The following is a 13,690-nucleotide window of genomic DNA, read 5'->3' on the forward strand; positions in this document are numbered from 1 at the left end:
ACAGCAGCACCAGCAGCTCAGATGGAACGTCTTAGCAGGAGGCAGCATTTTACCAACATGGTGGAGCAGTATGTGTGCACACGCCTACATGTAGTGAATGACGGGTCTGCCCCCTTCAACTTCTGGGTCTCCAAATTGGGCACATGGCTTGAGCTTGCCCTTTACGCCTTGGAGGTGCTGGCGTGCCCTGCAGCCAGTGTATTATCTGAACGGGTATTTAGCACGGCTGGGGGCGTTATAACAGACAAGCGCAGCCGCCTGTCCAGAGACAATGTGGACAAGCTCACGTTCATTAAAATGAACCAGGCATGGATCCCACGGGACTTTTCCGTACCTTATGCAGAATAGCAATGGATACCGACCTTACCCACCCATTGTTCCATTTTTGCTCTTTCTCACTCTTTTGGGGTGTACCCTCATTTAAAATTTTTGAAAAGAAGCAGTGTTGGCTACCTCGTCCTCCTCCTCAGGGCCAGATTAATGTAGGGGCTATTGGAGCTGCAGCTCCAGGCCCCTACCTTTTATATAGGCCCCGGGTTGGCCATATTCACTGTTACCGCTCTTCTGTCACTTGTAAACACAGAAGTCTGGCTTCTATGCTCGCTTCCCCAGGCAGCACCCTCAGAACCTCCCCACACAGCGTGAAGGCCGGACAAGGAGGGACAGTTGGCGATGCATGGATGTGTTTATGGGCTTCAGAGACAGCATCCCATGTTGAATTAGGCATGCATGGCTGCACCCTTCCTCCTCTGGGTGCATGGCAAGGCACGGCCCTTAAGGCCCTTCAAAATCCTCAGCACCAAGCCCATGATGCTGTTAATCCGGCCCTGGTCCTCCTCCACCGCCGCTTCCACCTACACCGCCCATAGGTGTGCGCAGCCTATTGCATTAAGGTGTGCACCCCAAAGTTGAAATACACATGCATGTGTTTGCCAGCAGGGAGAGTAATGTATCGGGGCCATGTACCTGTAGGCAAGGAGAAATAGAGCAGAGCAGGTCCCAGGGAGATCTTTCCCATCTCCTCACTGGCAATGCTATGTGCCCTAGGTGATTAGGGTGTGCCCAGGCACACCCAGCACACCCTGTGCGCACGCCTATGTCACCGCCACATCCACCACCACCTCAACCTCCCTCCTACTCCATATGGGCCTCGTCCTTCAGAGATGAAGAAGAACATTGTTTTATTTTTCTGTTTTTTTTTTGTTGTTTTAAGTTATTTCCCTATCCACATTTGTTTGCAGAGCACTTGCCATGCTCTTAATTACGTTTTGCTGCCATTTGCAGCACTCTAGCCCTTTCCTTTGGTGTTTTAGAGCCATTTTAGTGCCTTAAAGTTCGGGTCCCCATTGACTTCAATGGGGTTCGGTGTCCGGGAAAAGTTCGGTAAAAGTCCGGGACACGGACCCGGACTTTTTTTTAAAGTTCGGCCGAACCCGTCGAACACGGACATCTAGGTGTTCGCTCAACCCTACCCATTAGCAGTGATCGGGAGAGGATTACAACATCGAGCTCCTCTCTTCTAAACACCGTAGAGGCATCATTTGCCTTACCCATTTTTATATTTTAAATTTCCTGGTCATTGACATGTACTCACGCATGCTTTTGCTCTGTACAACAGATTTGGAGGTTATTGTAAGCAATTATTTTTGCAATTGTTCACTTTTATTGATAACCTAGAAAAACACTTTGAACTAGGAAAAATGTAAATTTCCTTTAAATATAGTGCCTGGAGGGTCCCTTTAGTCAGCCTGTAAGGTGGCATATCTGAAGCATGTATAGAACATGCTGCAGCAAAAATGACATTTCTAAAGAAAAATAAACGAGTCAAATCACATTTAAATTAATTCGCAATGGCAATTGCCAGCACCCGGCTATTTAAAAAAAAAATACAGAAAAAAATGAGGACCCCTAGATCCCGCTCTCCTCCCATGTGAATGAGTATGGGGTACATTTTACCCCTACCTATTTACCCAAAAAATGTACCATTTACCAAATAAATAGAAACACTAGACAAGTTTCTGAAAAGTCCTTTATTAAAAAAAGAAAATAAAAAAAAAATAAAAAAACAATATCTTTCGATACGATACGATAATGAAGATCCATTGTTATTCACAATGCCAGATGCACCGCTGGACCCGGAAAAAAAGGTATTTGGCGGTCAGCTGTCAATAAGTTCAGAGTGGTTTTTTTTCCGGGTCTGGCGGTGGGGTGGGCGTCTCGATTGATAATGGATCTATATCAGGGGACATTGTTTTTTGTTTTTTAAACAGAGGACTTGTAAAAAACCCTTGTAGTGTTTTTATTTCTTTTTGACAGATTTTTTGGTGAATGAGTAGGGATACAATGTACCCCATACTCATTTACATAGGGGGGGGTGGGATATGGGATCCCCCTTGTTAAAGGGGGCTACCAAATTCCAATAAGCCCCCTGCCCAGCCAGGGTTGTGGTGAAGAGGCCCTTGTCCAGATCAGCATGAGCCCAAAGGGGCCCACACCTTTTTTTTTTACCTGCATTTTTTTTATTTCAGCTGTCAGCACGAAAGCTCACTGACATCTGATGACTTATCTGTTCTTAAGGATGCCGCCACAGGCTTCCAGACCCCACTCCTTAACACACATTGACTGTGCATTCTGCAGGGGAACAGTCCACCGAACCCACAGAACATTTGAGTGTTCAGGGAACACCGAACGGCAAGGTTCAAGCCGAATATTTCCTCGGGCCGAATATTTCCTTGGCCTGAACCTTTCACCCAACACTAAAATGAGTTTTGCTTATTTGCTGTAGGTTACTGTAGTTTGCATACTGCATTAAAGTGTATGTATAGCCCATATTAAGTTATGAATAGAGTAGGGAAATACAGCTTTAGTAGGTTATTTTTGCTATCTTTGTCCTTCTAGGGAGTAGTCCTTACACTTCCTGTCTCTGAATTGCTACAGGAAGAGATGAAAAATCGCTCCTAAATGAGGGGAATTCTCCTCTCAGTCATTTGTCCCCAGGATACTTGTCCCTTTTGGAAGATTTCTCCTTACGACATCAGTACAAAATTAGGATTTCACCATACTTGATCACCAGTACCAACAGAGGGGTAAATCCTCCTCATATAACACAAACTGCAATCCTAACTAATTAGAGTGTTTAACTTACGGCAGAAAGAGTCATTCCTCCAGGGATCTATTGTTACTTCATGAGACTGGCAGGATTGTGCATAGGACTGAAGACTATCACACAAGGCACTTGGATCCAGGTTCAGTTCACACAAGTCATAGACACAGTTGTTAAAATAGATCAGTGGGTTTACAACTCCATGACAGTCTTTGAATGGACCCTCCTCATCAGTAATCATTCCACAGAAACTGTTGCTGGAAATGGTATTCTTTTCATTAACAGTACAACTTGGTTCATGTTCTGATCCAGGTGTGCAACTATGAGAAATATTTAAGTTCAGTTAATAGTAAAGTAGATTTGGAAAATTTAGATATGTAGTATGAAGTCTGATGCAAATGTCAGTGAATCTTATGTAACATAAAAAATAAAGTCGTGAACTAGAGTGGCAGTTCACATGAGAGAAGTTTTCAGTTTGAATGAGTCAGAGAATGCTTTTTTTCTAGCATGAAATAATTGATTGAATATAAGACACTTGAATATTTAACCAGCTAATTAACATGGACTATGGAAATTCCCCTTTAAGCCCTCTTCCTCCCCTCCTCTGCCACATTTGGCATGACATTTTTTTTTTTGGGGGGGGTACCTAGTTTTAACAAGTACCCACTCCCACTTCCACTTGGATCGTCTACGTCTAGGCCATCCAGACCATTTCATGTGGCCCTTGCATCCAGGAGGAGGGGTGGAAGTGAGATGTGAACAGCCTGTGAAAGAGAGCTGATTCTTACACACTGTGCATAGCTCACCCCTAAACTCTGCACTCGGTACACAACGCACCTCTGAACTCTACACTTTGTACACAGCGCACCTCTGAACTCTTCACTCTGTACACAGTGTAACTCTGAACTCTGCGCTCTGTACGTAACACACCCTGAAATCTGAACTCTGTGCCTAGCACACCTTCGAACTCTGCACTCTGTGCATAGCGCACCCCTAAACTTTTCACTCTGTGCGTAGTGCATTCCTTAACTCTGCATATAACAAACTCCTGAGGTTTATTGCCCCTTTAAGATCCCCCACTACAACTTGGCCAAACCCACTGTTTGATGCTGTTTGGTGGGGGTATGGTTGAGTTTCTGCACCTATTCTCTGAAAAAAAAAAGCCCTGCATAAATTTATATAGTACTACAAATACAACAGGCCCTATGAAGACAACCATAATGCTGATGTGGCCAACAATGATATCTAGTTTGACACCCCTGGTCTAGGTGATCCGAGCGGAAATTTTCCTCTCCCCCTCCATCTCCACAGTCTTCTGGTACGTGTCACAGGTACCAGAAGACTGCAGAACTATTCACAAAGTTCAGCACAGCTCGTCATGCTCAGTGGGCAGTCAGCTGTGAAGCAACAAGTAGCGAAGAACTAGTGAAGAACTAGCCAGGGTGAGGATGGCACTGAATACCTTGAAAGGTAAGTGTCCTTTTACAAGATTTATAGCTGCTAACTTTTTTTCTATGGTGATGACCTCTTTAAGTAGTTAACAGTTCATAAAATAAAGTAGTACTTTATCTACATGAGGCAAAGCTAAAGGTTCATTTAGCTTCGACCCCCTTCCCCAAAACTGCTTATACATACCTTCCCTCTATGCCCCTGTAAATCGAATCAGCCGCTGGAATGAAGTAGACTAGTTCGATTGTCAATAAATATAAAGGAAACTGAACAATTAGTGTGTACTGTCTATCAACTGTAAATGTTCCTTGCTCTGTTTATATTGGATTGGAGTTTGCCATCATTGGACAATTTTAGTAATAGGCATCTCTGCTTGATATTTTTATGGTAAAATCTAACATGTTTTACCTTAAAATAATTGATTAACATAGCTTTACCTTTATGAATTTAGGATAATTGACTTGTGATTACCTTGTGTCATTGTCCACCTGCCAGCTGTTACCAAGACTGTTAGAGTCTGGCTCTAATTCCCCATCTGGGTTTAAAAAGTCATCAGTTTGGTTTCCATTGAAATTTCCACAGATTCCACACACTTTGTTGGCATATACCCTTGGAATTTTCACCACCACTCTATGGTTTCCATCAAACTGCACACTTACACCAAATGCTGTTGTCACCAGTACATCATGTCCACTAAGGAAGATGTTAATGTTTGGATGTAGGGCTACTGGTAAGCCTAATGCAACATTGTTCACCTGGATTTACAATTATATAATAGGACACATTTAGGATAGGGAGGTAAACAATATACAACATTTAGAAAAATAATATATATAACTATGTTTCTCCAGTTTATAATCACCTTGATTTCTCTGTTCTTCTCCAGTGTGATCCTGTATCCATTTATATCAATGTTGACATAACTGATATAAGACACCCAGGTGTTGCTTCCTCTGTGTTCATTGGCTGCTTCGACATTGAATTCTGCCAGGTGTTCATCATCTTCACAGAGTTTAGATAATGTATAGGTGCAAGTGCCCATAAAATGGTGCACCTGATTGTCAAAGGTGTAGTAATGAGGATCTCCACTAACCTCACAGGATCCTAGGAAGACATCAGGATGATCACTAAAACTTTACAACCTTTAACATTATTAATATTATAAACAAATATTATCTCACATGAATGAATATGGCATATGCCAGTATTTTCAAGTAAAATATTTTTTGGTTATGAGACTCATCATGGGATTTACAGTTTTGTGAAAAATAGCACAGTCTTTGTCTACCAGGTGCATTGTGGATTTCTTATATAATTTAAGACTTATCTCACTGAATTGTTTTCAATTAATTGAGAGAAATGGGTCAGCAGAAAACAATCCTGATTATGCAAAGAGTAAGGCTGGACATAAATGTATACTTTTTTCAATTAGTCGGCAGGCTGATCGAAAAAGAACAATCAGATTTCCCATCTATAGAAGCAAGGTGGATAGAGGAGTCCTCCCTACTGTCCTATTATATTCTGACAGCAGGGACTCCTTCACTGGCAGAATAAACTGGTTAGCATTGCAGCCAATTGCCTGCAGGCACTGATAAAATGAAATATGAATCAAATTTTTTTATAGCACAAAAACAACCAGTGACCTCAGGAGTGGCAATAGTCACACTGTATAGCAAATATTACCATAAGAGGTATAGTGCAATTAATGACTGGCTACAAGTCCTCGGCGGATAGAAGGGATATTAGTAATATAGCAGAAGAACATAGGAGGGCACCTCTAGGTGAAGCAAGTTAATACATTTATTAATAAAAGAAAAACAATCCACTCACAAGTGGTAGAGAAAAAAAAAACAGTGCATATCATGCAAATTCAAAGCCATCATCCATAGATCTAAGCAGTACAGAAACACAGCCAGGCACAGAACCAATGATCAATATGGAACACAGGTGAAGTAACTGGACTGTCAGTGATCTGACAGCAAGGGAACGTCTTGTATGATGCAGATGCCGGGGGCATGGCTTTGACTCTTTGAAAAGAGACAGTAACTCCTCTTTTTCAAGCCCACATAGCTACACATCCACCTCTACTTTATGAACAATGCAGCTGGCATTTCATTTCAAACAAATTTGCTAACACATTAGGTAATCTTATCTCCAAGTATGAAATATATTTAGAAGTATTTACTTAAAATTATTCATATGTCCTTAATTCTCCTATGGTCTTCAAAGCCATATGAAGTGGCTTGTTTAGAATAACATTGGTTAAAAGCAATCTGCATTTGCTACAACCTTCATTTTTCCAAAGCTAATCTTGATATCAGAAACCATATCTACTCAGTATCTACCTAAAAAATTCTATTTACTAGTTTTTAAGTTTAGTTCTGCTTTAAGACCATTATGTTTTCTACATCGCTAAAAAAAAAAAAAAAAAAACATTGCTCAAAATACTATAATACATAACCTATTTTAAAATAGACTAGTGTGTGTTATAGAATGACCTTTAATGAATTTGCCTACCTTGTGGTGGAGAACCTGGACTAACAGGTCTTATGGTAGTGATTGTAGATGCAGTAGAGGGCATTTCTAGAAAAAGAGAAATAAAAATATATAGCTAAAGCCTGTGTACATATGATCACAAATTCAGTGTAACTTAGACAAATGTATCAGAATAAAAACCACCAGTAATATTGTCTCATTACAGAAACATCACTAAAAATACTGTACATTCACTGACACAGTATTGGACCTAATTTTGCCTCTTGAGATCTCTAACTGAATTGATGCTCAAAAGAGCCAAACACATGGTTGGCTAAAAAGACCATATTAAAAATACTAGTAAATTAAACCTTGTGTTGCGCTGTTGCTATGTGCACAAATCACAATGCAAAAACTGCATTCCACTCCATTCCACTCACGTGTGATTGAAAAGGAAACAATCCCACAATCCCAGTGCTGCAAAGGGAAAATTCTTCACACTCTGTGATAACACTCAAATAACTGCGGATGTGCTCTGACCTTGATTCTTTGACTCATACACAAATATAGGTCAAATAACGCTATCCACAATCAGGGGATAATGTGTAATGCCTCCACTGGCCCACCATATGTTTCACTAGCCTTCTTTAATTCTGAGGGTCACTGTGCCTTTAAATCTCCACTGTACCTCTACGTCCCTCTGCAGAGTTAACTTAGAGCCGACATAGATGCCACCATAGCCTGGCGGTACTAGATGAAGCTGAGACTGGAGGATTGAAAGTGTGGCGAGAGAGCTTTCAGATCCAGAGTATCAGCCTTACATACAATCTGGTTTTAACCTTTTTAAATGTGAGTTCCTTTCTTTTTTAAATTTGCTGGTGATTCAAATTACTACACTATGGTGGCACCTACAGTATGTTGGTTTGGAGTTACCTTTGCAGAAAGATGTAGCGGTACAGTTGAGATTTTAAATTAATAATTACCCTCAGACTTGAAGTGCGCTAGTGAAACATCTGGTGGACCTGTGAAGGCATTACCCATTGCCCCCTGATTAGGGACAGTGCTATTTGACCTATATTTGCATATGGGTCGAAGGATCAAAGTGAGAGCAAATCTGTAATCACTTGGTGGCTGTTATCGCAGAGTGTGAAGATTTTTTCCTTTGCCGCAATGTTATTTTAGGTGAATTGTTTATTTGTTACATGTTACTTGAGAGCAGGAGGATCAATGAACTAAGAGAGTGCTCACCAGCAAACTACAAGCCGTAAGCCACAATGGTTGACAGTACTTGTAGTCTATTATTTACAGGAAAATGTGAATAAATGATGCCGCCATGTGGGCGGATCCCCATATGGCTATGCTGTTCTCAAATTGGGAGAGCAGCAGGGTTAGGGAGAGGATCGCTCTCCACCACTGTCACAGGGAGGAGGGATTGGGGGGGGGGTAAGGTGCATATGCTGGCTGGCTGCTGATTAGGGACAGACAGTGATTCTGTGAAAAATTGTGTCCGAAAAGAATGCAGGGACAGGTCGGAGTGCAGGCAGGGAAAGTTATTAGAGCATTTTAGGGCCAGGCTGGAGATTAGGCAGGGTCAGTCTTCTACATCGATTTTGCTGTGTGGGGGGTGGTGCAGTGAACGATCTTATTGAGCATATTAGGGACAGGCTGGAGATTAGGCAGGGACAGTATACATCGATTTTGCTGTGTGGGGGGTGGTGCAGTGAACAATCTTTTTGCCCTCACTTGAGCCCACTTAAGAGGAGGAGGGAGAAAAAAAATCAATTTTTATCAGTCAGTTGTGTGCAGCGTTCATCTTAGATCTATTTTACTACAAGTTAAAAGGGATTCCCCCCCCCCCTCTTCATAGCCTTTTTGCCCCAGTGCTGACTGTGACATAAGACATTGCTGTGTTCACATGTGCTATTGAGTGATCGCTTCTCGGCCTTTTGGCTAAGATCAAGTGTAGTATCTGTTCTTATCAGTTGGTATGGGCCTTAGCTAGTACCAGTATGACCGAAACCCGGAGCGCTCTGAGTATTGAGGTATGGGAAGTAGGTCATCTGGGAAAGCATGTGGGGCCCGCCGCCTTCTGATTTGAATGGGTTGAACTGTCCTAACCAGTTTGAAGGGGGCGGGAAGCCGGTTCGGGGGGGCCGGTGGAACTGCTCCTGGATGTAATGGACTGAGGAACAGGATGGCGAGGGGGGGGCTTTCTCTCCTGGGTTGATCTGGCTTGTAGAGGGCCTGTCCCCAGTTGTAAGTAAGCTCTCCCCAAGCTGTCCAGGTTCTGATGTCTGCTGGTGGGGATAGGCTACATTTGGTCTGGCCGGGGGCTGAGATTGAAAAAGCCCGTAGTGTAAGTGCCCCTGGGGTGGCAGCCCAGGGGTGCCTTAATTTCTCACTGGTGAGGGGCAGCTCGCTGTGAGTTCTTTTGGCACCTTGGTCACTGCACTATGCACACCTTTTTCGCACCTGCCTCTTGGGACAGGCCTTTTGGCTTGCACCAGAGGAATTTTTTATTCCGGCTGGAAGGCCTGCCTTGGTTCCTCACATGGCACCATTGCACTTTCCCCACTTCCCCTTCCCCACTTCTATGTTTTGTTTGTCTTTTTCTTTGGAGTCCGTCACCTGCACTGTCACCTTTGTTTTCTTTATTTGCACAGACTGGAGTGTGTGGGTCCTCGGGCCCAGCCTTAAGTCTTGGGAGGGGGTGGATATGGCCTTTTGGCTTAGTTCGCCCTCTCCCATGGGGTCTCCCTTCGGGGGAGCCCTACTTAGTACTCGGTGGGGGCTGTTTCGCCAGTCCCCCTGAAGAACGGGGTCGGTCTGGTTTCGGCCAGACAGACCATGAGTACCTTATGTCCCTGTCAGGAGTCTTGCGCCCCGGGGGATTGAGGTTTCGGGTCCTACCTCTTCGGAGGGAAGACCATACGTTGTCGCACACCCTGTGCTTTTTTGTGTTCTCACTTTGTGTGTGTGCACTTTTTTATGCACCGGGTGGAGTCTTTTGAGTGTGTTGCACACGCTACGGGCTTTAAAAAAAAAAAATTGAGTGATTTTCAATTTTATAAACTTTTTTCTATTCCACTATTCAATATACACCTTTTTGGGTTCAAAAAAATAAATTGTGGCATAGTCTGTACTAATCTATTTAAAAATTACAAACTTAAAGGGGAATTTTCTTTTTGTTTCCCTTCATAGCCTGCTGCAGAGCTGACTATGACATAAGACACTGCAGTGTTCACATGTGCTATTGAAAAATCACCAATTTTATATAATATTTTCTATTCCGCTATTCAATCTACACCCTTTGGGGTAAAAATAATTAAATTGCGGCATAGTCTGTATCGGTACGTGTGAGATACACCTTTCCAATTTTTGGGGTGCATCTTCCACCGCCGAGGATTGCAGGGTGCTTCAGTTTGCCTCCTGCCTGTTCCGAACTCCTCCTACTCCTCATCCTGCCTTTAGGGTACAAAAAATAGTAATCAGGGCCTAGTCTGGGTCTGTACGTGTGAGATAGATACACCTTTTGATATCATATTTTCTATTCCACTATTCAATCTACACCCTTGGGGTAAAAAGAATTAAATTGCGGCATAGTCTGTTTCGGTACGTGTGAGATACACCTTCCAAATTTTTGGGGCGCATCTTCCACTGCTGAGTATTGCAGGGTGCTTCAGTTTGCCTCCTGCCTGTTCCGAACTCCTCCTACTCCTCACCCTGCCTTTAGGGTACAAAAAAATAGTAATCGGGGCCTAGTCTGGGTCTGTACGTGTGAGATAGATACACCTTTTGATATCATATTTTCTATTCCGCTATTCAATCTACACCCTTGGGGTAAAAAGAATTAAATTGCGGCATAGTCTGTTTCGGTACGTGTGAGATACACCTTCCAAATTTTTGGGGCGCATCTTCCACCGCCGAGTATTGCAGGGTGCTTCAGTTTGCCTCCTGCCTGTTCCGAACTCCTCCTACTCCTCACCCTGCCTTTAGGGTACATAAAAATAGTAATCGGGGCCTAGTCTGGGTCTGTACGTGTGAGATAGATACACCTTTTGATATCATATTTTCTATTCCGCTATTCAATCTACACCCTTGGGGTAAAAAGAATTAAATTGCGGCATAGTCTGTATCGGTACGTGTGAGATACACCTTTCCAATTTTTGGGGCGCATCTTCCACCGCCGAGGATTGCAGGGTGCTTCAGTTTGCCTCCTGCCTGTTCCAAACTCCTCCTACTCCTCATACTGCCTTTAGGGTACAAAAAATAGTAATCGGGGCCAAGTCTGGGTCTGTACGTGTGAGATAGATACACCTTTTGATATCATATTTTCTATTCCGCTATTCAATCTACACCCTTTGGGGTAAAAAGAATTAAATTGCGGCATAGTCTGTTTCGGTACGTGTGAGATACACCTTCCAAATTTTTGGGGCGCATCTTCCACCGCCGAGGATTGCAGGGTGCTTCAGTTTGCCTCCTGCCTGTTCCGAACTCCTCCTACTCCTCATCCTGCCTTTAGGGTACAAAAAATAGTAATCGGGGCCTAGTCTGGGTCTGTACGTGTGAGATAGATACACCTTTTGATATCATATTTTCTATTCCGCTATTCAATCTACACCCTTTGGGGTAAAAAGAATTAAATTGCGGCATAGTCTGTTTCGGTACGTGTGAGATACACCTTTCCAATTTTTGGGGCGCATCTTCCACCGCCGAGGATTGCAGGGTGCTTCAGTTTGCCTCCTGCCTGTTCCGAACTCCTCCTACTCCTCATCCTGCCTTTAGGGTACAAAAAATAGTAATCAGGGCCTAGTCTGGGTCTGTACGTGTGAGATAGATACACCTTTTGATATCATATTTTCTATTCCGCTATTCAATCTACACCCTTGGGGTAAAAAGAATTAAATTGCGGCATAGTCTGTATCGGTACGTGTGAGATACACCTTTCCAATTTTTGGGGCGCATCTTCCACCGCCGAGGATTGCAGGGTGCTTCAGTTTGCCTCCTGCCTGTTCCGAACTCCTCCTACTCCTCATCCTGCCTTTAGGGTACAAAAAATAGTAATCAGGGCCTAGTCTGGGTCTGTACGTGTGAGATAGATACACCTTTTGATATCATATTTTCTATTCCGCTATTCAATCTACACCCTTGGGGTAAAAAGAATTAAATTGCGGCATAGTCTGTATCGGTACGTGTGAGATACACCTTTCCAATTTTTGGGGCGCATCTTCCACCGCCGAGGATTGCAGGGTGCTTCAGTTTGCCTCCTGCCTGTTCTGAACTCCTCCTACTCCTCATCCTGCCTTTAGGGTACAAAAAATTGTAATCGGGGGCCTAGTCTGGGTCTGTACGCGTGAGATAGATACACCTTTTGATATCATATTTTCTATTCCGCTATTCAATCTACACCCTTGGGGTAAAAAAAATTAAATTGCGGCATAGTGTGTTTTGGTACGTGTGAGATAAACCTTTTCAATTTTTGGGCGCATCTTACACCGCCTAGGATTGCAGGGTGTTTCAGTTTGCCTCCTGCCTGTTCCGAACTCCTCCTACTCCTCATCCTGCCTTTAGGGTACAAAAAATAGTAATCGGGGCCTAGTCTGGGTCTGTACGTGTGATATAGATACACCTTCTGATATCATATTTTCTATTCCACTATTCAATCTACACCCTTTGGGGTAAAAAGAATTAAATTGCGGCATAGTCTGTATCGGTACGTGTGAGATACACCTTTCCAATTTTGGGGCGCATCTTCCACCGTCGAGGATTGCAGGGTGCTTCAGTTTGCCTCCTGTTCCAAACTCCTCCTACTCCTCATCCTGCCTTTAGGGTACAAAAAATAGTAATCGGGGCCTAGTCTGGGTTTGTACGTGTGAGATACACCGTTTTATAAAAAAAATTATATTCCGCTATTCAATATACACCCTTTTGGAGTGTAAAAAATTAAATTACGGCATAGTCTGTATCGGTACGTGTGAAATACACCTTTTTAAATTTGTTTGCCGCATCTCCTTCCACCGCCGAGGATTGCAGGGCGCTTCAGTTTGCCTCCTGTTCCGAACTCCTCCTACTCCTCTTCCTCATCCTCCCTTTAGGGTACAAAAAATTGTAATCGGGGCCTAGTCTGTGTTTGTATGTGTTTGTAAAATTTTTCCTATTCCGCTTTTCAATATACACCCTTTTGGAGTGTAAAAAATTAAATTATGGTATAGTCTGTATCGGTACGTGTGAGATACACCTTTTAAATTTGTTTGGCGCATCTCCTTCCACCGCCGAGGATTGCAGGGCGCTTCAGTTTGCCTCCTGTTCCGAACTCCTCCTACTCCTCTTCCTCACCCTCATCCTCCCTTTAGGGTACAAAAAATTGTAATCGGGGCCTAGTCTGTGTTTGTACGTGTGAGATACACCGTTTTATACATTTTTTTCTATTCCGCTTTTCAATATACACCCTTTTGGGGTGAAAAAAATTTAATTACGGCATAGTGAGTATCGGTACGTGTGAGATACACCTTTTAAATTTGTTTGGAGCATCTCCTTCCACCGCCAAGGATTGCAGGGCGCTTCAGTTTGCCTCCTGTTCCGAACTTCTCCTACTCCTCTTCCTCATCCTCCCTTTAGGGTACAAAAAATTGTAATCGGGGCCTAGTCTGTGTTTGTACGTGT

General features: G+C 43.1%; 1 protein-coding gene across 1 annotated transcript in view; it reads right to left on the reverse strand.

The window, feature by feature from the left end:
- The window catches only part of LOC309550492 (IgGFc-binding protein-like), a gene marked incomplete at both ends in the record, with an annotated part of 138,007 nt that overhangs the window by 31,724 nt on the left and 92,593 nt on the right, over window positions 1-13,690 (reverse strand). The window contains 4 exons of the mRNA XM_082250861.1: window positions 3,146-3,423; window positions 5,024-5,307; window positions 5,415-5,656; window positions 7,070-7,135. Coding sequence (XP_082106987.1) covers window positions 3,146-3,423; window positions 5,024-5,307; window positions 5,415-5,656; window positions 7,070-7,135 — 870 coding nt within the window. The remainder of the gene's footprint in view (window positions 1-3,145; window positions 3,424-5,023; window positions 5,308-5,414; window positions 5,657-7,069; window positions 7,136-13,690) is intronic.

Source organism: Pelophylax lessonae (genome assembly GCF_965119305.1).
Source record: "Pelophylax lessonae genome assembly, chromosome: 3".
Classification (NCBI taxonomy): domain Eukaryota; kingdom Metazoa; phylum Chordata; class Amphibia; order Anura; family Ranidae; genus Pelophylax; species Pelophylax lessonae.